The 24,470-nt window shown below is 35.8% G+C and overlaps 1 protein-coding gene across 2 annotated transcripts in view; it reads right to left on the minus strand.

Annotated features, from left to right (window-relative positions):
* TMX1 (thioredoxin related transmembrane protein 1) overlaps positions 1-20,835 on the minus strand; it is a 63,654-nt gene extending 42,819 nt beyond the window's left edge. Inside the window, exon 1 of one of the 2 annotated variants that reach the window (XM_043988096.1) lies at positions 20,580-20,835. In XM_043988096.1, coding sequence (XP_043844031.1) covers positions 20,580-20,731 — 152 coding nt within the window. In that variant the 5' untranslated portion in view covers positions 20,732-20,835. The remainder of the gene's footprint in view (positions 1-20,579) is intronic. The other variant, XM_043988097.1, reaches the window with a different exon arrangement.
* Between the last annotated feature and the right edge of the window lie 3,635 nt (positions 20,836-24,470).

Genomic DNA, 24,470 nt, shown 5'->3' on the forward strand with positions numbered 1-24,470 from the left:
ACACACAGAGGTACAGAACAGAGAGGTAAAAAGGCAAAGGAGGCAATTAGAGGAAAGGCAAGTTTAAGGGAGGAATAAGTCTCAAGCAAAACAAATGCTAATTACAAAGACAGGTTTGAAAGAAAAGAAGGATATAGGCCAGAAGGATATAGGGCTTGGATCTGGGCCTGTGCTTTGTGGGAGCCAAGCTAACATGATTCCCACATGACCCCAATGTTCAAACCCTGACTTTAGTTTTGTTTCTTGAAAAGTTATGTATGTTTATGTATGTTAGTTAACACAGCACTGTTCTGGTAAGGAATGGACATTCTTGCCCAGAATAAGGTTAAGGACTGGTAGCGTATTTTGTACACAATCTGATTGTCCAACTGGTACTACTTAATGGGTTCTTAGCACTGTGATTCTTCTACTTGATATAATCTGATTAGTTGATTGGGGGAAATAGGATGTAAATAAGGATGTAATGTGATTGGTTAGGAGGGACACTTGATAGGTATAAATCACAGTGTGGGGCCTCACTTCAGTACACTCTCTGGCACATTCAGAAGAGTGGTCATCTTCGGGAAGATGAATAAAGAAGGCTTCAACTACACTCTGCTGTTTGCTTGGATTCTTTGAGCTGAGAGCTGCTTAGCAACACTTGAGCTAACACTTGAGCTGCGCAACACTATTTGAACTGTGTTTCTAACAAACTAAACTCTGTATTCTAATTCCTCCCTTCTCCCAATACCAAGGAGATCAAAAAGACAGATATTTCCCCAGGCTACAACAGCAGGGAAGCATGACAGCAGCAAAGTACAGTAATGTTCTGTGCTGCAACAGAGCTGGACCAAAGAACAGAAGGAACAAAGGAAAGACACATGCATGTGTGGCTGTCACGTGTTCTCTGGGAAAGAGCCCAGAAATAAGGTAAGGCTAGTTCTGTCCACCCAGAAGTCCCTTTGGACCAAGAAAGAGGCTGGTAAACTGGGAAATGACCAGCAAGGGTGGAGGTTCAGACAGCTTTAAGATCTATACCACACAAAATGAACATCAAAGTGGAAAAAGTAGAGAATAGGGGAAAATAAAGGAAAAAGACTGAAATTACCAAAGATCTCAGTTAGAAAAAACTCAAGAACTTGAACATAAAATAACCAACAAGGAAGGTATTAATAACAGAACAGAAAATGGCCTCCAGATCAGGGAAAACACAGAATATCTATGAATAAATATTGCAAAACTAAGGAAAGTGAATTAACACTTTACAAAGCAGAGAACCTTCTGGATTCCCAAGAGAGGGTGGAAACAACTGCAGAATGTACATATATTGTTTAAAATAGACAAAAGTATTGGGAAGGAAAATTTATGGCCTGCACAGCAGAAAAAAAATTGGAAAATAGAAAAACTTGAATTCACAGTGGAGAGTCTTATCAAAGAAGCAAAAGATGGGATAACTGATTGGGAATAGAAATACACAGAGGTGACAGATGATGGGGTAGAGGAGGGGAGGAGAGAATAACATTAAAAGAAGGCATGATCTCCATAAAAGCAACACTTACTGCTTTCAAAGACAGGCCAGAGAGAAACAACTTAAGGACTGATCACAGATCTTACAGAAGAACAAAAATCCAAAACCTTAATATTAATATGCAAGAAATAAATGAGAAAACTGCCCAGAATTTCTAATGCAGAAAGCAAAATGCAAAATAAAAGAATTTAAAGATCATGTCCGGAATTAGAGAAACAAAAACAAACAAAAAACATTCTACAAGCTCCAAGGACAATGGCAAACAACACAATCTGCAGAACACTGGATACAAAGAAAAGAGAATAGGATGGATAGAAATGCATAAGTAATGATCACCACTGAGATGTGAATGGGATAAATTCACTTTTTACAAATTTTAATACATATATTTATTTATACAATTAATATTTGCCAAATTCCATAAAATGACATATTGGAAAAAAGAACAATAAAATTTATTTATTGGAACAAAAAATCTAGAGGCTCAGTGGAAATAATGAAAAATTTGATAAACTCACTCAAAGCAGAAAAGATAGAAATGATTATAAAACAATGTAAAAATGTTTAGGTTTTGATATTTTTTTTGTTTCTTATATCACCAAATATCCCTCCCTCTCCCTCTCCTTAAAAGCCATACCATGTGATAAATAGTATTATGACAGGGAAAAAATCTCAGCACAACTGATCAATATACTGAAAAAACATGTGCAATACACAACTCCTGTGGACCCTCCTACCTCCACAAAGGTGTAGGTTTAAAGGGTCTTCATTTGAGTCCTGCTTGTTCTTTATAATTGTTACTTACTCTTGGTTTTGTAGGGTGCTGTTCTTTTCATTCACATTGTTGTAGTTACCCACATATATTATTTCTTTGGCTCTCATTAGCTTACTCTGAATCAGTTGATAAAGGTTTTTCCATACTTCTCCGTATTCATCTCAGGCATTATTTTTTTTATCATAAAAGTATTTTATTATTTTCTAGTTACATGTAGAGATAGTTTTCAACATTTGTTTTTATAAAATTTCTAGTTCCAAATTTTTCTCCTTCCCTCCCCTCCTTCTCCCCTCCCCAAGACAGCAAGCAATCTGATTAAATCACATTAAATATATTTCTGTATTACTCATCCTGTGAAAGAAGAATCAGAACAAAACAGAAAAACAAAAACAAAAACAAAAAAAAGTAGAAATAGCATGGTTCAATCTGCATCTAGATTCCACAGTTCTTTTTTCTGGATTTAGAGAGCATTTTCCATCATGAGTCCTTTGGAACTATCCTGGACCACTGCATTGCTGAAAAGAGTCAAATCTATCACAGTTGATCAAAATATAATGTTGCTGATACTGTGTACAATGTTCTCCTGGTTCTGCTCATCTCACTCAGCATCAGTTCATGTAAGTCATTTCAGGTTTCTCTGAAATCTGTCAGGCATTCTTTCTTATAGCACAATATTATTCCATTACAGTGGTCTATCACAACTTATTTAGCCATTTTCCAACTGATCTACTTTGTTTCCAATTCTTGCCTATCACAAAAAGTGCTGCTATAAATACTGTGTTGTATATAAAGACTTTCTTTACATCAATGGCTTCCTTGGGGTATATTCCCAGTAATGGATTCCCTGGTTCAAAGAGTATGTACACTTTAGTCACTTTATTTATGTAATTCCAAATAGTGTTCCAAAATTGTTATACCATTTTACAACTCCACCAAATATGTATTAAGTGGGCTAATCCTTTCACAATCCCTCCAACACTGACTATTGCCATTTTGGGGTATTTTGGTCAATTTGTAGGAAATGAAGTGAAATCTCAGAATTGTCCTGATGTGCATTTCTCTTAGTGATTTGGAGCAGTTCTTCTTTTGAAAGCTGTTTATTCATAATCTTTGACCATTTATTTGTGAATAGTTATTAGTTGTGTGTGTGTGTGTGTGTGTGTGTTGAAGGAAGTAATAGATTGATATGGCTCTATTAGTAGTTATCATTTATTGATAGATAATTTAGAATATATAACTTTATAGGAATACAGCAAAAGCATAGGATTAAATCAATTATTAATAGGACTCTCTAAAGGTTAATTTGTTTTATCTTGATTAAAGGATTCAGTTTCCTTCTTTAGGAAAAGCTAGCCCTAATAGCTATGATAAGCCAACGTAGACATTCCCTTTAGCCTGAATAATACCTATAGATTTAGTGAATACATAGATAAGACTTTATTGTTTAGTAGTAAATAATTTAGAGTAAGAAATCATCTTTGTAAAAATTGAAATTATAGAATTAAAATAATTTTTAAAAAAGGATTAAATTCTTCTTTCTAGTAAGCTAGAGAAAAGGGGGCAGGGAGGAAGAGGATGGAGTTGATCAAAGGGTAAGTTTCTCTTTCCAGTAAATATTAGTTAAGTAATGTGATCTCCTAAAGCAGGGCTTCTTAAACCTTTTACACTCACAACCCCTTTTCATGCAAGAAATTTTTGCACAACCCCAGGTATGTAAAATAGGTATAACAACACATAAATATAAAAATAGGTATACATAATCTTTTACTGTAGCCAAATTTTTCACAACCCCCAACAGTCAATTATAGGACCCAGAGTTTAAGAAATTAAGTCCTAAAGTTACATTTTCCCTTCTGGGCAGCTGGGAGGATGGGGGTTGACCTCTAGTTTTATCAACCACCAATCACAAACCACAGTCACTTTCCCAGTCACAGTTCCCTTTTTCTCTGGGATTCCTTGAAGCTAGTTCCTTTTTTTTTTTTTTTGGTGAGGCAATTGGGGTTAAGTGACTTGTCCAGGGTCACACAGCTAGTAAATGTCAAGTGTCTGAGGCCAGATTTGAACTCAGGTCCTCCTGACTCCAGGGCCGGTGCTCTATCCACTGCACCACCTAGCTGCTCCAGAAATACTACTTTAAGGGGCCTACAAATCAAGTGACATGAATTCTATCTTCTTTAAAAGGGAACTAGGGGGCAGCTAGGAGGCGCAGTGGATAGAGTACCGGCCCTGGATTCAGGAGGACCTGAGTTCAAATCCGGCCTCAGACACTTGACATTTACTAGCTGTGTGACCCTGGGCAAGTCACTTAACCCCAATTGCCTCACCAAAAAAAAAAAAAAAAGAAAGAAAGAAGGAAAGAAAGAAAGAAAGAAAGAAAGAAAAGAAAAAGTAGCATTTCTGGCTTCAAAATATAACAAATCAAGTACTTCTGGGGTAGGATAAAGAAAGCCTAACCAATCAGATTACCTGACTTGTCTAATAGAAATTGTACTCAAAACAAGTTTCTGTAATTTTAAAAAATTCCTCTTTTCTGTTATAAAAGTCAACTCTCTAAATCACTTGGGGTCTGACATTTGCTAGCTTTACAAATTAAATCATAAATTTTATGCCTCAGTTTTCTTTTATTTTAGATCAGTAATTTTTACTGTGTATATGTTTATAGATCTCAAAAACAAAATTCTTATCAGAGAAATTACAATGTGGCATAAGATGCTGCTTTAAGCCTAATTTCTGTCAGACTGCTTTTAAGTTTTCTCAGCATTTAAAAAAAATCAAATTGGAAGTTTTCCCCAGGTAATTCATGTTTCCTATTTTATCAAATACTGGGATACGGAGTTCTGTTGTTTCTGAATGTCCTTAGTCTAGTCTATTCCATTGATTTCTCTTTCAATTCTTTAACAAAAATACCAAACATTTTGATGATTGCTGCTTTATAAATAAGTCTGAAAGTGTAATTCTCCCTTCATCCCTATTTCATTATTCCCCTTGATATTCTACATCTTTAATTTTTCCAAATAGTTTGTTGTTATTTTATCAAGTTTGGCCATATGATTGGTATAGCATCAAAAGTGTTAACTTTATAAGTATTGTCATTTTTGTTATATTGGCACGGCTTGGCAATGAGGATTGAATTTAGTCCAGCTTTTTAAGCTGTTCTTTATTTCTTTTTTTATTTTAGTTGCAATCAATTTATTAAAAGAGATGGTTGATTAGGCATCTGCAGTGGTGACTTAAACTTGTACACCTGGTTTAATGCTGATAGAAGTGATCTGCTTTACAATTTCAGAAGGACTGTGCAAATCAATAAGATGTTTGTGGATTCTCATCTGGAAGATATCCCAAATCTTAGAACCTTCACCGAAAGGAATTTTTCTAATTCGAAGTGTCTTGGTGGTCATTCAAACAGGTCCCTTCACTTTCAAATTCTTTTCTTTGACTCCTCTAATCAGGTCAGCACACACATTCTTGAGTGACTTCACATTGTGGCTGGTGATGGTGATACAGAGCTCCACAAGCATCTTGCCGGTGTCCTTGAATGCCATGGCAGTGGAGCGTCTTCCTGACCAATTTATTCCTCGGTGAGAGCGAACAGCAGTGAGTCAGGAGGAGGAGAGGCAGGAACTGCTGACTCCAAGTGGCTGAGGCAATGGTACCTTCGCCAAAGAGAGCTGTTCTTTATTTCTTGAAGATGCACTGTGTAATTGAATCTATATAAGTCTATATATATGTTGTGCATATACAATCTATACAAGTGGGCTTTTAAGACTGATTCCGAGTCTCAGTACATTTTGTCTTTATACATTTTGTAGTTATCTAGAAAGGGATTTCCCTTTCTATTTTTTGCATATTGTCTTTTTACTATCATAGAAATGTTGATTTCTGAGGGTTTATTTTGTAGCCTTCAACTTTACTGACATTGTTATCTCAGTACCTCTGATGATTCCCTGGGGTTTTCCAAGCAAACTATTACATCAATAGCAAACAGGAATCGTTTTATCTCCTTTTAATCTATCATTATGCCAAAAATTTCTTGTATTATTGCTATTGCTAGCATTTCTATGACTATATAAAATTAGTGGGTAGAGTAGACATTTTTGCTTCGCTATCATATTTACTAGAAAAGGTCCTAGTATATCCCCATTGCATACAACATTTGCTTTTGATTTTAGATAAATGCTTTTTATGATATTAAAAAAGGTCCTTCTATACCTGGAGCTTATAGGGATTTTAGCATAAAAGAACCTTTGTCAAAGGTTTTTTCTGCATCTATATAGTTTTGGATGTTTTGATTTTTAATATGATAATGTTTGCTGTTTTCCTAATGTTGAACCATCCTTGTTTCCCATTTGATCACAGTGAACAATATTTTTTAATAAACTGCTATAGTCTGATAGGATTCTGCTAAAAATATTTGAGTCAATATTTACTAATGATGATGAACTAGTCTTCTGTGTTTTATTTTTCCCTTGTTTAGATATTAGTACTACTTTTGTCTCATAAAGAAATTCTGGAAAAAAAAGAAATTCTGGTAGGGTGCTTTCTCAATTTATGAGAATAACTTGTAAAGTATGGATATTAACTGTTCTTTAAAAGTGTGATAAAATTCTCCCGAGAATCCACTGGAATAAGGAGGTTGCTTTTTTCCTTCTGTAGTTCCTTTATAACTAGATTTTCCTTGAGATTTAAATCATTCAATTTAAAATTGCTCTCATATTCTTATAATTTGGGTATTTTACAATTTTTAAGAGATTTCTTTTTTGTGTTCTTAGTTTTGTTAGCATCTAACTGTGTCCAACATATTCTGATTATTCTTTTTATTTTTAATGGTTTTGTTGTGATTTGGTGCTGCTAATTTGCTATTTTATTGATTTTATTTTTCTACTTTTAAAAAAACAGATTAGCCAAGGTTTTATCATTTTATTAGTCCTTTGGAAGAATGAGCTTCTAGTTTTATCATTTCTATGGAGCTTTCTTGGTCTCCAATATATTTGCCCTCTTATTTTTAACATTTTCTGTTTTTGTGCATATTTTAGGTTTGCAGATAATATGATGTTATACTTAGAAAATCCTAAAGAATCAACTGAAAAGCTACTTGAAATTATTAAGAACTGTAAGCAAAGTTGCAGGATACAAAATAAACCCACATAAATTATCAGTATTTCTACATATTATCAATAAAGTATAGCAACAACAGATAGAGAAATTCCACTTAAAATAACTATGGACAACATAAAATAGGGAGTCTACCTGTCAAGACAAACACAGGAAGTACATGACCAGAACTACAAAATACTTTTCACAGAAATAAAGTCAGATCTAAACAATTGGAAAAATATTAATTGCTCATGGATAAGTAGAGCCAATATAATAAAAATTACAATCCTACCTCAGTTTATTTATTTAGTGCTATACCAATCAAACTACCAAAAATATTTCACAGATCTAAAAAAAATAATAAAATTCTTTTGGAAAAACAAAAGTTCGAGGATATTATAGGAATCCATGAAAAAAATATGAAAGAAGGTGGTCTAGCAGTACCATATCTCAAACTGTATTATAAAACAGTAATTATCAAACCAATCTGGTACTAGCTAAGAAATAGAGAGGTAGATCAATGGAATAGAATAGATAAAAATTACACTATAGTAAATGACTATAGTGATCTAATACACAATAAACCCCAAAATCCAAGCTTTTGGAACAAAAACTCATTATTTGACAAAAATTACTTGGAAAACTAGAAAACAGTATGGCAAAAACTAGGTATAGACCAACATCTCATACCTGATACTAAAATAAGGTCAAAATGGGTACATGATTAACACGTAAAGGATGATACCATAAGCAAATTAAGAGAGTATATATTTATTTATCTGTCAGATTTATGGGCAGGGGAAGAATTTGGGACCAAAGAGGATATAGAGAGCAAAACAAAATGTAAAATGATCATTTGGTTTATATAAAAAAGCTTTCGCACAAACAAAATGAATGTAAGCAAGATTACAAGGGAAGCAAAAAATGGGAAAGAAGTTTTGAAACAACAATCTGAATAAAGGCCTCATTTCTCAAATAAATAGAAAACTGAGTCAAATTTATAAAAATACAAGTCATTCCCCAATTGAGGTTGTCATGCTGGGGTGGGAGTGGGGATAAGCTCCCACTCTCTATAAAATGGCGTGTGTCTCAAATAGCCTCTGACAACCAAAGCGCAACTCCTGGCCTTCTCGTGGCGTAACTGTTTCCACTAACAGGAGAAGGAGCGAAGGTGAGTCACTAGTGCCTCAAAATCAGTCACTTCGGGCAAGTGGGGCCCATAAGCCTTAGCAGGCAACTCGCCTAGGGGAAGGAAAACCCTGATTTTAAATCTCCGCTGCCTTGAGGCTATGCCCATATATGGGAAAGGCTTTGGGAGTTAACCCCAAGGAAAAATCAGGAGTAGGAGTCCCTTAGGCAGTCGGGCGTTGGATATCACATCCCTCTGGCAACTCCTGCGGTGGCACTGGTGCCAAACTGTATTGGCTCTGCCTTTCCTTTGGATCCACCAATGTCGAGGAGAGGGAAAACCTGCTGCATGGACAACAGCTTGTTTTCCATATTGATCTGCCCAGGCCAGTGCCCTGGAGAGGACACTCCAGCTGCACAGCCACACTGCGGCCTGTGGCTCTTCAAGGCACTGATCCATGGTCATCCGTGACTGGCAGAAGCCTACTATCCCCAATTGATAGATGGCTAAAGGATGTGAACAGGCAGTTTTCAGACAAAGAAATCAAATCTACTTATAATCATAGGAAAAAATGCTCTAAATCAATATTGATCAGAGAAATGCAAATTAAAACAACTCTGAGGGGTAGCTAGGTGGCGCAGTGTATAGAGCACTGGCCCTGGATTCAGGAGGACCTGAGTTCAAATCCAGCCTCAGATACTTGATACTTACTAGCCATGTGACCCTGGGCAAGTCACTTAACCCCAATTGCCTCACCAAAAAAACCACAACTCTGAGGTATTATACTTCTCAGGGTGGTAAATAAAACAAAAATGGAAAATACTGGATGTTGGAGGGGATGTGGGAAAGCTGGGATGCTAATCCACTGTTGGTGGAGTTTGTGAAAAGATCCAACCATTCTAAAGAGCAATTTGGAACTATGCCCAAAGGGCTATAGAACTGTGCATACCCTTTGATCCAGCAATATCACTGCTAGGTTTATATCCCCAAAATGAGAAAAAGAACTATTTGTACAAAAATATTTCTAGCAGCTCTTTCTGTGGTGGCTAAGAATTGGAAATCAAAGGAATGCCCATCAATAGGGGAATGGCTAAACAAACTGTGGTATATGATGGTGATGGAATTTTATTGTGCTGTAAGAAATGACAAGCAGGATGATTTCAGAAAGACCTGGAAAGACATGTATGAAATGATGTATAGTGAAGTGAGCAGAACCAAGAGAACATTGTTCACAGAGACAGCAATATTGTTTGATGAAGAACTGTGAGTGACTTGATTGTTCTCAACAATACAACGATCAAAGAAAATCCCAAAGGACTATTGATGAAACATACAATCCACGTCTAAAGAAAGAATTGATATTGATGGAAGAGACTGAAGCATGCTATTTTTCACTTTCATTTTTTTTCTTTTAATCAAGTTTTCTTGTACAAAATGACAAATATGGTAATACTTTGCATAGTCATACACATATAACCTATATCTGATTGCTTGCCACCTCAGGGAGGGTGGGGGAAGGAGGAAAGGAGGGCTCAAAATTGGAACCCAAAATTATAAATAAAAATATTTATTATATTAATAAAAAAAGAAATTAATTAACGGGTTAGTAAAAGAGGCACAAAAATGCTGAAGAAAATAAAATCTTAAACACAGAACTGGCTTAATAGAAAGATATAAAAAATTCACTGATGAAAAAATACCTCCTAAAAAAATTAAATTGGCCAAATAGAAAAAGAGGTACAAAAGTTCACTGAAGAAAACAATTCCTTAAAAAATAGAATTGGGCAAATGGAAGGCAATAATGCCAAGAGGCAATGACACAAAGTCAAAACAAAACAGAATAACATGTAAAATATCTCACTGGAAAAACAGCTGACCTGAAAAATAGAACAGAAAGAAATCACTTAAGAACTATTGGATTACCTGAAAACTATGATCCAAGAAAGAGCTTAGACATCATCTTTCAAGAAATTATTAAAAAAAAATTGTCAAGGAAAACTGCCCTGATATCTTTGAACCAGAGGGTAAAATAGAATCGAAAGAATTCATCAATCATGGGGGACCACCCAAATGAATCCCAAAAAGACTTCATAAAGAAAACTCCCAGGAATATCATAGCCAAATGCCAGAGCTCCTAGGTCAAGGAAAAAATACTTCAAGCAGTCAGAGAAAAACTTAAATTCAAATATAGTGGAGCAACAGTTAGGCACACACAAGGTTTACCAACTACCACTTTAAAGGAGCAGAGGACTTTGAGCTTGATACTCCAAAAAAAAAAAAGCTGGGATTACAACCAAAAATAACCTAACCAAAAATTGAGTATAACCCTTCAAAGGAGAAAAAAAATAGATATTTAATTAAATACAGGACTTAACCTTTCCTAATAATTAAAACCAGAGATGAATAGAAAATTTGACATAAAAACACAAGACTCGAGAAGCATAAAAAGGAAAACATGAAAAAGAGGGATTCATAAGGGATTCAATAAAGTTAAAATGATTACCTAACGTAAAGAATTAATTGTTATTTGAGGTTTTATGACCCCATCTTTTGGCTAGAATTAAAAAAAAAAACCTGGGCGCGCACACTAGCCTGCGGCTCCGCAAACAGCATGGTGCTCCACCCACTGGCTGTAGCAACTGCCATGGCACTGGCACCTCACATCATCACCACTTGCCAACGCCTACATGGGCCTGGCAAAATTATAATGATTGGAAGCCCAATGAGGGCAGTCATGTGACTGTCAGAGCGGCCAGCCAATTGGCTGGGGGCTGTGTGTAGTCATCCTGGGGTCTGCTGGGAGGAAGGAAGGTTTTTTGCCATTCTAGCTTGAAGCTGGAAGGGGACAGGACGCTGCTGTGTGTTCTCAGCTGATTCCTGAGTAGTGGTGTTGTTCAGGTTGTATAATTTCCCTTTCCCCATTTTATTTCCTTTCCCTTGATCCTACTGACCCTGTTTGTGTTTTTTTAAGTTTGTTTCTTGTTAAATAAATCCTGCTCTGTTTTGAGGGAGGCTGTCTGTCCTTACTTGGCCCAATATTGTGGCAAGCCGCTTAGCTAACACTCCCCAATTAAAAATTGGTCTCCACACTATCTACACAGGAAGATGACATATGTATCTTCTAAGAACTATATCATTATTAGGGCAGTTAAAGGGATTTCTACATAGAAAGAAGGTGCAGGAATGAGTCCATTATGTTGGGATGATTTTTTTTAATGGAAAGGTGAGACAGAGGGATGCCCTGGAAGAATGAGAAAAATTGTTTCACTGAAAAGAAAAAAATTCACAAGGAAGAATTTTTATACTGGAGGGGGAAATGGTGGGGGTGGAAGGGAGCATGGGCCACACCTGAACCTCATTCACATCTAACAAAAAAGAAACTAGATAGAGATAGATATAGACAGAGGGGAAAGGAATAAAAGGTAGGTGGGAGGTGATAAAAGGGGCAGATAAAAAGAAGGCAATGGTCAGAAGCAAAGTAATGGTAAAGAGGGGCAAGATAGAGAGGAAAAGATAAACAGAATAAAAAGGAGGGAAATGTACCCTTAGTAATCATAATGTGAATGGAAGGAACTAACTCAAAAAATGGAAGATGCCAGAGTAGGTTAGAAATCAGAATCCAACAATATGCTGTATATACTACACTAGAAACAGAGTTAGAATAAGAGGATGGAGCAGGAGCCATTATGCTTTAACAGCATAACTTTAAGTTAAAAAAAAAAAAAAGAAGGGGAGATCAATCATGATCACAGACAAAGCAAAAGCAAAAATAGCTCTAATTAAAAGGGATAGGGGGCAGCTAGGTGGCGCAGTGGATAAAGCACCAGCCCTGGATTCAGGAGGTCCTGAGTTCAAATCCAGCCTCAGACACTTGACACTTACTAGCTGTGTGACTTTGGACAAGTCACTTAACCCTCATTGCTCTGCAAAAAAACCAACAACAACAAAATTTTTTTTAAAAGGGATAAGCAGGAAAACTACATCTTGCTAAAATAAACTACAGACAATGCATAATATCAATACCAAACATATACGCACCAAATGGCACAGCATTCAAATTCTTAAAGGAAAAGGAAATTACAGGAGGAGATAATGAAACTATAATAATGGGGGACCCTCAACTTTCTGCTCTGAGCTAGATAAATCTAACCAAAAAATTAATGACAAAGAAGACAAGGAGATGAATAGAATCTTAGAAAAATTATATGATGGGCCTCTAAAGAAAACTGAATGGAAATAGAAAGGAATATACCTTTTTATTAACTGTACATGGCACCTTCACAAAAACTGACCATGTATTAGGGCATAAGAACCTCACAATGAAAAGCAGAAATGTTAAATGTACCCTTTTCAGACCATGTTAAAAAATTAATAAAAGCACAGTGTAAAAGCTCATTGGAAACTAAATAATCTAATCTGAAAGATTAGATCTAATCAAAGAACAAATCATAAAAACAACAATAATTTCATTAAAGAGAATGACAACAATGAAACAGTGTTCCAACATTTGTGGGACATAGCCAAATTAGTATGTAGGGGAAAATGTATATCTCTAAACGTGTATAAAAGAAAGAAAGAGAAGATCAAAGAGAGGCCAGGAAACTGAAAGAAACTAGACAAAGAACAAATCAAAAATCCAATTAAACACCAATTTGGAAAAATCTGGAAAAACCAACAAAACTGAAAGTTTTTTTTTTTTAATTGAAATAATAGCTGTGACCCTGGGCAAGTCACTTAATCCCTATTGCCCTGAAAAAAAATTGAAATAATAAATAAAACTAGGAGCTGGTGTTATAGAAAAACAATGAAATAGATAAACCATCGATTAATTTTATTTTAAAAAGAAAAACATATTACTAATATAAAATATAAATGTGAATCAAGGTGAAATTAAAGTAATTATTTTACCCAACTGAATGTCAATAAAACTGACAATCTAAGTGAAATGGATGAATATTTACAAAAACATAAATTGCCCAGATTAATAGATTTCTACTTACACAAATATGGTTTTGCAAAAACCAAGAAAGAAAACTACAAAACAATTTCCTTAATGAAAATGAATGCAATAATTTTAAGTAAAATACTAGCATGGAGATTACAGAAATATATTACAAGGATCTTAAAAGGATAACCTGATGGGATTTATAGCAGGATTTCAGGGCTGGTTCAATATAAGAAAAACCATCAGCATAACATCATAACAATAAAAATAATATGATTATTTTAATAGATGCAGAGAAAGCTTTTGACAAAATATAACACCAATTACTATTAAAAACACTAAAAAGCATAAGAATAAATGGAGACTTTAAAAATGATAACTAGTATCTATCTAAAATCTAGAATAAGCATTATTTGTAATGGAGATAAACTTGAAGACTTCCCAATATGATCAAGGGGTGAAACAAAGATGTTCATTATCACCACTATTATTTAATATTGTACTAGAAATGCCAGCTATAAGGATAAGGCAAGAAAAAAATTCAAGAAATAAAAGAGGCAATAAGGAAACAAAATGATCACTCTTTACAGATGATATGATGGATCCTTAGAGAACCTCAGAGAACAAACTAAAAAGCTACTTGAAACAGTTAACAACTTCAACAAAGTTGCAAGACATAAAGAAAACCTATGTAAATCATCAAGAATTCTATATATATATTACCAAAAAAGTACAGAAGACACTGAAAGAGAAATTCCATTTAAAATAATTTCAGACAAAATAAAATATTTAGGAATCTAGCTTGAGAGAAACCCACGGATTATATGAACACAATTACAAAACATTCTTCATACAAGTATAGATAAATATAATCAGATGGAGAAATATTAAATATTCCTGTGTAGGCCAAGCAAATATAATAAAAATGACAATCCTGCCTAAGTTAGTTTACCTATTTGTGTCATACCAATCAAACTACCAAAAATTATTTTATAGAGCTAGAAAAAATAGTAACAAAATTCACTGAAAGATCAAAAGGTCAAGAATATCAAGAGAATCAATGAAAAGAAATGTGAAGGAAAGTGGTCTAGTCTTATTATATCTTAAACTATATCATAAAGAATCATCAAAATAATCTGGTACTGGCTAAGAAATAAAAGTGCTGGATCAGTGGAATAGATTAGGTACACAAGACAAGAACATTGTAATCTAGTGTTTAATAAAGCTAAAGATCCAAGCTTTGGGGACATGGACTACTATTTGAGAAAAGCTGCTGGGAGAGGGCACCTAGGTGGCACAGTGGATAGAGCACTGGCCTTGGATTCAGGAGGACCTGAGTTCAAATCCAGCCTCTGACACTTGACACTGGCTGTGTGACCCTGGGCAAATCACTTAACCCTCATTGCCCTGCAAAAAAAAAAAAAGAAAGAAAGAAAGAAAGAAAAGAAAAGCTGCTGGGAAAACTGGAAAAGAGGTTGGCAGAAACTAGGTATAAAACAACATCTCACAGGATATACCAAGAAGATAAGGTCAAAATGTATACATGATTTAGACATAAATGGTGATACCATGAGCAAATTAAGGGAGCTTGGAAGTTTATCTGTCAGATCTATGGATAAGATAAGCGTTTAAGACCAAACAAAAGATAGAGAGCATTATGAGATGTTAAATAGATAATTTTATAATACTACATCAAAAAGGATTTGAAGAAACAAAACCAATACAGCCAAGATTAGAAGGAAAGCAGAAAACTGGAAAACAATTTTTACATCAAGTGTTAAAGTGATAAAGGGTTCATTTCCCATAGTGAACTGAGTGAAATTTACAAGAATACAAGTCATTCCCCAAATGATAAATTGTCAAAGATTATGATTGGGCAGTTTTTAGATTAAGAAATCAAAGTAATCTATAGTCATGGAAAAAAGCTCTAAATCATTATTGATAAGAAAAATACCAATTAAAACAACTCTGAGGTACTGCCTCACACATAGCAGAAAAGGAAAATGACAAATGTTGAAGGGGATGTGGAAAAATTGGGACATTAATGCACTGTTGTTGAAGGAGTTGTGAACTAGTCCAACCATAATGGAGAACAATTTGGAACTATGCCAGAAGGGTTACAAAACTGTGACCCACTGACCCAGTGATACCACTGCTAGGTCCATATCCCATAGAGATTTTAAAAGGGGGTAGGAAGACCTCTTTGTACAAAAATATTTATAGCAACTCTCTGTGGTAACAAAGAATTGGAAACTGTGGGGATGTCCATCAGCTGGGGAATGGCTGAACAAGTTGTGGTATATGATTATAATGTGAGAAATAACTATTAATAATCAATATCTTGGGGGACCCAGAGGTCTCTCTTTTTTAGTCCTCTCTTCCCTCTATTCAAAGACAAGGCCTCCTTGAGAAATTTCATCAAATCTCATCAAGGTCAAACCTAACCCAAACCCCAAACTAATAAAAAGAGTCTTGGGTAAAGATAGATTCCTTTGTCTAGACAAGGGGGACTTTACTAATGAGATGTTGCCTTCATGTACCAATTCTAGATGGGAACCATTGTGCCCCATCAGCTTGGGTAGGGGTCTCTACATTTTCACCTGATGTCATCTTTACTTGAGTCATGTATCTCTAACTTCATTTTAATATAACCCACCTCCAAATCATGTCAACCAATTAGATTTGACTGTTGTGTGACAAACTTCCTATAGTGGGAAAGGTATATGAAGCAGCCCTGACTGCAAGGAAGGGATCTTTGGTCTGAGAGAGACAGCCATAGACATTATCTTAATTAATAACCCTCCAACCATATTAATAAAATGACCCAGATACCATACTTCTCATATTTTTAATCATCACATAATGGAATACTAATGTGCTATAAGAAATGTCAGGCAACTTGATTTTAGAAAAACCTGGACTTATATGAACTAATGCAAAGGGAAATGAGAATATTGTATACAGCAACAGCAATATTGTATGATAATAAACTGTGAATGACTTAGCTATTACAAGAAATACAATGATCTAAAACAATTCCAAAGGACTCATGATGGAATATGCTTCAAGAGAAAGAACTAATGGTGTCAATGCAGATTGAAGCATACTATTTTTCACTTTATTTTTTATAGAGGTTTTTTTTATTTTTGGTCTGTTTTCTTTCACAACATGACTAATATGGAAACATGTTTTGCATGATTGCATTTATATAACATGTCAAATTACATTCCAATGAAAAAGGGTACTAGCACTCATGCTCACAATTTCCAAGTTAGGGACATAAGGGTTTTGCTGGACTACAAAATCAATGAAGCAACAGTGTGATATGGAAGTTAAAAAACAAAACAAAACAAAAAACAATAGAATCTTTAAGGGTGCTTTGAGAGGTATAGTGGGAATCTAAGATTAGGATACTTACAAGTCTCTGCCCTGGTTTGAGTACATATAAGGTATTATATTTCATGCGGAGTGCTATATTTTATGAAGAGGATTTTCATATACTGTGGAATGACCAGATGGTAAAAGGACTTGGTATACCATGTTAGAACTCTTTGAAGTAAATGGGGGATGTTTAGCCTGAAGAAGTAAAAACTAGGGAATGACCCGATGCTGTCTTTTGGTATATAAAAAGTTCTATGGAAAAGGAATTAGATTTGGTTTGCTCGTCATAAGAGTACAAGACTAAGAACACTGCAAAGCTGCAGTATGCCAAGGTAGTTGGTAATAAGGGTACCAGCGGTCTTCAAACAAAAAGCTAGATGATTATTTGTTACAAATGTTGTAGAGTGGATTCTTATTCATGCATGGCTTAGGCCTAGATGACTTTTGGGAGTTCTTTTCAACTACACACACACACGCACACACACACACATTTATATGTGTAAACATGTATATTCACAGATATGTATACAGATATACACATATACAAACATATAGTCTCTAACTATTCTCCCATAACGATCTATATGTGTCCATTCATGGGATGATAGAATCAGAGATTTAGAATAAAAAGGAACTAAACTGGGGCAGTTAGGTGGCACAGTGGATAGAGCACTGGCCCTGGAGTCAGGAGTACCTGAGGCCTCAGACACTTAACACTTACACTTACTAGCTGTGTGACTCTGGGCAAGTCACTTAACCCCAACTGCCTCACTAAAAAAAAAAAAAAAAAAAAAAGGAACTAAACTACCTCATTCTACAAACAAGGAAAATGAGATCCTGAGATGCTAAGTGAATTGCACAGGGTCACAAAGGTAGCAACTGGCAGGGCTAGGATTCAAACTCAGATTCCATGACTTCAAACCAAGCCTTTTTTAATACTTCTTATTTTTAAACCTTTAATCCTCACCATAATATAGCATGGATGGATAGAGGGAGGGAGGAAGGGATGGATGCACACATTTATTTTTATTCTTTTTTTTCTGTCAGGACTACTGTTTTAGAAAAGACTACAGCTATATATAATACACACTGACTATATATATATATATATACATGTACGTGTGTGCATGTGTGTGTGAAAGGAAACAGAACAAATTATTTTCAGCTCTTGGCACCACAAGTTTTGGAAAGACATTGATAAGTTGGAATATTCAGAGAAGAACAACCCAGATGGTGAAGGGTCTGGAGTCCAAATCATATAAGGCTAAGTTGTAGGAAAATGGAGCTGTTTAGCCTAGAGAAAAAAAGACTAAGGGGGATGACATAATAAAGTCTTCAAATATTTGAAGCACCATCAAAAAGAGAAAGTGGGCTTGTTTTTTGTGGTCCCAGAAGGCAGAACCAGGAGCAATGTAAGGAATATGTAAAGAGGTTTGATATTAGAGAAAAACCTTCCTAAAAAGTAAAGCTCTGGGGGCAGCTAGGTGGCAAAGTGGTTAAAGCACCAGCCCTGGATTCAGGAGTACCTGAGTTCAAATCCAGCCTCAGACACTTGACACTTACTAGCTGTGTGACCCTGGGCAAGTCACTTAACCCTCATTGCCCCACCAAAAAAAAAAAAAAAAAGTAAAGCTGTTCAGGAAAACAGCATTTGCAATGACTACAATATAAATGAAAAGAAAAATCCCCCACACCCAAAAAACATTGTATAATGATCAAGCTTGGACTCAAAGACAGGACAGTGAATGACACACTATGCATATACTTCCAGCCTCAGTTGATATATTGGTAAGACTTTCTGAGCTGTTCCCCACCCCACTCTGGTTTTTGAGTATAATATAAATGGCTTATTGAAAATAACAGAGGAAAAGGCTATGTTCAGAAATGAAGATGAGTGAAAAACAACAGAGAGAAATAAAAATATAAAAATAAAATAGAACTGTCCAAAATTGTACTGAGTTTCCCCTCAGTAGGGAGGTCTTCAAGCAGAAACTAGATTATCAACTTTCAGGTATGATAGAGTTCCTTTCAGGTTGCAGGCAGCTCGGTGAATAGGGCACTGGGTCTGGAGTCAAGAATATCTAAGTTCAAATCCAGCCTCTATTTATTAGCTATGTGACCCTGGGCAAGTCACTTAAATTCTATTTGCCTTCATCCACTGGAAGAAATGGCAAACCACTCCAGTATCTTTGCCGAAACAAACACCATGGACAACATTTGTGTGCAACATGTTCCAACTGGATCTTGAAGTTAATTTAATAAAATCTAAAGCTTTCTTATATGGTTCTACATGAATAAAGGGAAAAAAACTTTTTGAAACCACAAGGTTTCAAAGTCACTTCTCAGCTTCAGTTTCAGTAGCTCTTGATGACTTCTAAAGCCTCTTATAGCTCAAAACATACATGATATATAGATATATAGATAGATGATTGATAGATATGATATATAGATATATCTATATATCGCTACTGTTTCCAGAAACAGTACAGATTTTTAAGAGGTCTATACCTTCTTTTAAGAGTTTACAAAAATATTATATTCACCTCGATCTTCTAATACTACCTAAAGCCCAGAAAACACAACCTGGTACAATTCCCCGAATTCCCTTAAAAAGCTATCCTGGGACAGCTAGATGGCGCAGTGGATAAGCACCGGCCCTGGATTCAGGAGTACCTGAGTTCAAATCCGGCCTCAGACACTTACTAGCTGTGTGACCCTGGCCAAGTCACTTAACCCCAATTGCCTCACCAAAAAACAAAAACAAACAAACAAAAAGCTATCCTAAGTGAACTTCAGTTTCTTAACTGTAAAATGGATTAGAAATCTCTAAGGACTCTTCCACCTCTTAACAAATTAATTAGTCTATACAGAGCCTAATAGAGAGAAAGAGATTTCTACCTTTATTAAAAAATATATTGTTGGGGGCAGCAGTGGATAGAGCACTGACCCTGGATTCAGGAGGACATGAGTTCAAATCCGACCTCGGACCCTTGACACTTACTAGCTGTATGACCCTGGGTAAGTCACTTAACCCCAACTGCCTCACCAAAAACAAAAACAAAAAAAATGTTGACAGGCACTGTGCTAAGCAAAGATTCTCAGTATAGTATGGTGCCTTATTACAACAGCAAATACCACAAAATAAAAATATGCTGAAAACACCAATGTCTACAATAACCAACAAGGCGTTCAAAGGAAGAAAAAACTAGAAAAAGGGAAGGGGAGGGAACAGCAAGAACTTGGAAAACTCTATGCCTCAGGTTCATCCTTTCTTGTAAAGTGTAGTATGGACCTCATAAAATACCTCAAAGGTATATGTGAGGAAATTACTAAAAAAAAAAAAAACTAACTAAAAAAAATTGCATCAAGTCCCAAGATACCAAAATGTGCATCAGGAACAGTACAGCACTAGAAACAAAATCAAGAAATTGGAGGAGGAGGAAGGAGAGGGGCGTGAGAACGTGGCTTCAGAGAGTAAAGTGAGGTTCTTCTAATGGCAGTTGGTGAGAAAGTGAAAATAAAACAGGTTCCCCAAAGTCAAAAGAAGTCCAAGTTTGAGAATGAGGGGTGGGGAGAACTTGAAGGGAAGGCAGCCGGTCAAACAAGATCTTCTGAGCCCAGTAGGGGAGTGGGGGGTGGGGTGGAGTGGGGGGTGGGGTGGAGGTGGGGATGGGGAAGTTCCAGGAAGTCAGAGGGAGAAGATAAAGATATGTCCAAGGGGGCCCAGGAATTATACTTCCACACTCACAATTCAATCATCCATTCCCCTTCCAGCAACTCCTTCCAGTTCTTGTCCGTTATGGTCTTCACATGTCTCCACAATCCTTGGATCCCCGGAGTCCCACACAACAGTAGCAGCAATACTATTAAGGTTAGCAAAGAACTCAGGGACGGCGCCATTTTTCCTACTGTGGACCCCGCCAGGAGCAACAGTTAGTGTCGCATCCCTCACCTCCGTTCCTAGGACCGGAGGGTTACTGCGCATGATTGTACCAAATACTATAAGGAAGCAGCCCAACCTTGTATCAATGCGCAAGACTGCGGCGCCTGCGTGGTGATTTCTCCCTAAGCGGAACCTGTTTACTCTAGTGCGCAGGTCAGACCCGGAGTTGTGCTGCACTTCATTGGCATTTTGTAAATTTAATAGTAAGAGAGGGACAAGAAGGGTCGTAGGGACTAAGGCTCGAGAAAAACTGATTTTTAGTTCACTGTTCTACTTCAGGCGAAAAATCTTAACCCCTTCTTCTCAAGTAGTTTGTATTACTTTATGTTAACTCATTCTCCCCTCCCCCTCCCCCTCCTCCTCCCTCACCAGAGGTTCTGAAAGATATTGGGGGAGGGGGATTGTAAGCAACCAGATATAGGTTATACGTAAATTATGCGTAATTATATGTAATTATGTAAAACATTATCATATTAGTCATTTTGTATAAGAAAACAAAAGAAAAATGAAAGTGAAAAATAGCATGCTTCAGTCTGTATTCAATACATATTAGTTCTTTTTCTTGAAGGTAGATAGTATGCTGCATCATTTAGTCCTTTGGCATTGTCTTGGATCACTATATTGCTGAGAAGAGCCATTGTTCTTCATCGAACAATATTGCTGTTGCTGTATACATCGTTCTCTTGGTTCTGTTCATTTCATGCATCAGTTCATGTAAGTACAGCTTTTTCTGAAATCATCCTGCTTGTCATTTTTTATGGTACAATTATATTCCATTACAATCATATACTACAACTTGTGTATTCATTACAATTGATGGGCACCCCTTTGATTTTCAATTTTTAGCCTCCGGAGAAAGAGCTACGATAAATATTTTTGTACAAATAGGTCCTTTTCCCTTTTTGGGGATGTTTTTGGGAAATAAACCTAGCAGTGACAGTGTGTGCAGAATTTTATAAGCCCTTTGGGAATAGCTTCGAATTGCTCTCCAGAATGGTTAAATCAGTTCAGAATTCCACATTAGTGTCCCAGTTTTCCCATATCCCCTCCACTCTGCTGGTGTGAGGTAATATCTCAGAGTTGTTTTAATGTGCATTTCTCTCATCAATAGTGATTTAGAGCATTTTTCATATTACTATAAATAGCTTTGATTTCTTCATCTGAAAGCTTCCTTTTCATATCCTTTGATCATTTATAAATTGGAGAATGACTTGTATTTTTAGAAATTGGAATCAGTTATCTATATGTTTGAGAAATGAGGTCTTTATCAGAGATACTTGTTGCAAAATCCCCTGCCCCCCAGTTTTCTGCTTTCCTTACAATTTTGATGGCATTGGTTTTGTTTGTGCAAAAACTTTTAAATTTTTTATAATCAAAATTAACTATTTTACATTTTATAATACTCTATATATCTTCTTTGGTCCTAAATTCTTCCCTTATTCATAAATCTGACAGAAAGTATTCCATGCTCTCTTAATTTGTTTACTGTATCATGTATTATGTATAAATCATATACCCTTTTGACCATATTTTGCCATGCTGTGTGAGATGTTGTTCTATACCTGGTTTCTGCCATAATGTTTCCCAGTTTTCCCAGATGTTTTTGTCAAATAATAAGTTTTTATTCCAAAAGCTTGGATCTTTATACTAGATTACTACGGTCATTTACTATAACCTGATTTTTACCTAATCCACTTTACCACTGATCCACCACTATTTCTTAGCCAGTACCAGATTTTCTAAGAGGGAAGTTTGTGTGACATGTTAGCTATATGGCTCCAAGAAATGTACCTTATGCCTTCCCCCCCCCCTTTTTTTTTAACCTTATATCTTTTTACCTCAGTCTACTGTTCTGTAAGGGGATAGTAATTAATTATAACCCACCTACCAAAGTTGTTGTGAGGACCATATGAATGTTAACTGTTTTTATTATCTCTTTAATTAGACGTAATTGCTTCATACTTGAAAATTTCATATGCATTTTTACAGTATACAAAGCCAATGTTGATCTGTGTAATGTAAATTGGAAGTACATTCAACTAAATTAAGGTCACCTGATTGGTAATTAATTGATTTTGTTTAAAGTTTCAAATACCTAATATCATTTAGAGTATTGTTACATTTCTAAATTTTCTTATAGTGTAATTTGATAAACTATTATCTCAACTATGTTAGAAAACTAATTTTTCTTATAATCTAGATGTTGTTAGATTAAGAACTGTACTGTTAAAAAGAAAGATGAATGGACTAGGAAACTGTTAGGTTATTTTATCAGTCCCACTGACCACATCTTCTGAAATACTGTAATTAAGAACTTATAAATTTCCAAGTTTTACCTATATTTAAGAGGAAATTCACCTAAAGTTATTTGATTATCACTTATGGAAATTATGAGATTGTTTAAGCTATTTGGAGTTATTGCTTTAATCAAGTGTTTACATAGGTAAAAAATATAAATAATAAACATTTTTATTTATAGTTTTGAGTTCCAAATTTTATCCCTCCATCTCTCCCTGAGGTGTTAAGCAATCAGATATAGGTTATACCATCTTTGTCATTTTGTAGAAGAAAACTTGACTAAAAGAAAAAAAATGAAAGAAAGTGAAAAATAGCAAGCTTCAGTCTGTTCTTTCTTTGGAGGTAGATAGTATGTTTCATCAATAGTCCTTTGGAATTGTCTAGGATCATTGTATTACTGAGAATATTTAAGTCATTCACAGTTCTTCATCAAACAATATTGCTGTCTCTGTGCACAACGTTCTCTTGGTTCTGCTCACTTCAGTTCATACAAGTCTTTCCAGGCCTTTCTGAAATCATCCTGATTGTCATTTCTTGTAGCATAGTAATATTCCATCAACAACATATACCACAGCTTGTTTAGCCATTCCCCAATTGATTCCTTTGATTTCCAATTCTTAGCCACCACAAAAAGAGCTGCTATAAATATTTCTGTACAAATGGGTCTTTTATGCTTTTAGGGGTTTATAGGTATTTTTGTTTGGTTTTGTTTTGGTTTTTTGTTTTTTGGTTTTTTGGTGAGGTAATTGGGGTTAAGTGACTTGCCCAGGGTCACACAGCTAGTAAGTGTTAAGTTTCTGAGGCTGGATTTGAACTCAAAATCCAGGGCTGGTGCTCTATCCACTGCACCACCTAGCTGTCCCTATAGGTATTTTTAAAAAAGAAAATTGGTAATTATAAGAAGAGAAGACCTTGTAAAATATGCTTTCCAAATGTATATTTTAGTACCATCTAGTCATAAATTTTTATCAACTCTGTACAAGAGTCTTTCTGTGTTGTAAAATGGGATACAAAATGAGAATTCTTGCACAAAATGGGAGTGAAATATAAGGGCTTGATAATTTCATCTACTGTTCCTGAAGTTACAGATATACATATGAGTATGTTTCGGGCAGGTGGGTCTCGTTAGCCTTGGCAGGCCATCCGCCTAGGGGAAGGAACCCTGATTTTAAACCTCTGCTGCCTTGAGGCTATACCCATATATGGGAAAGGCTTCAGGAGTTAACCCTGAGGAAAAATCAGGAGTGGGAGTCCCTTAGGCAGTTGGATGTTGGACATCACATCCCTCTGGCAACTCCTGCGGTGGGACTGGTGCCAAACTGTATTGGCTCTGCCTTTCCTTTGGATCCACCAATGTCGAGGAGAGGGAAAACCTACTGCATGGGCAACAGCTTGTTT

The sequence above is a fragment of the Dromiciops gliroides genome, chromosome 2 (assembly GCF_019393635.1).
Source record: "Dromiciops gliroides isolate mDroGli1 chromosome 2, mDroGli1.pri, whole genome shotgun sequence".
NCBI lineage: Eukaryota > Metazoa > Chordata > Mammalia > Microbiotheria > Microbiotheriidae > Dromiciops > Dromiciops gliroides.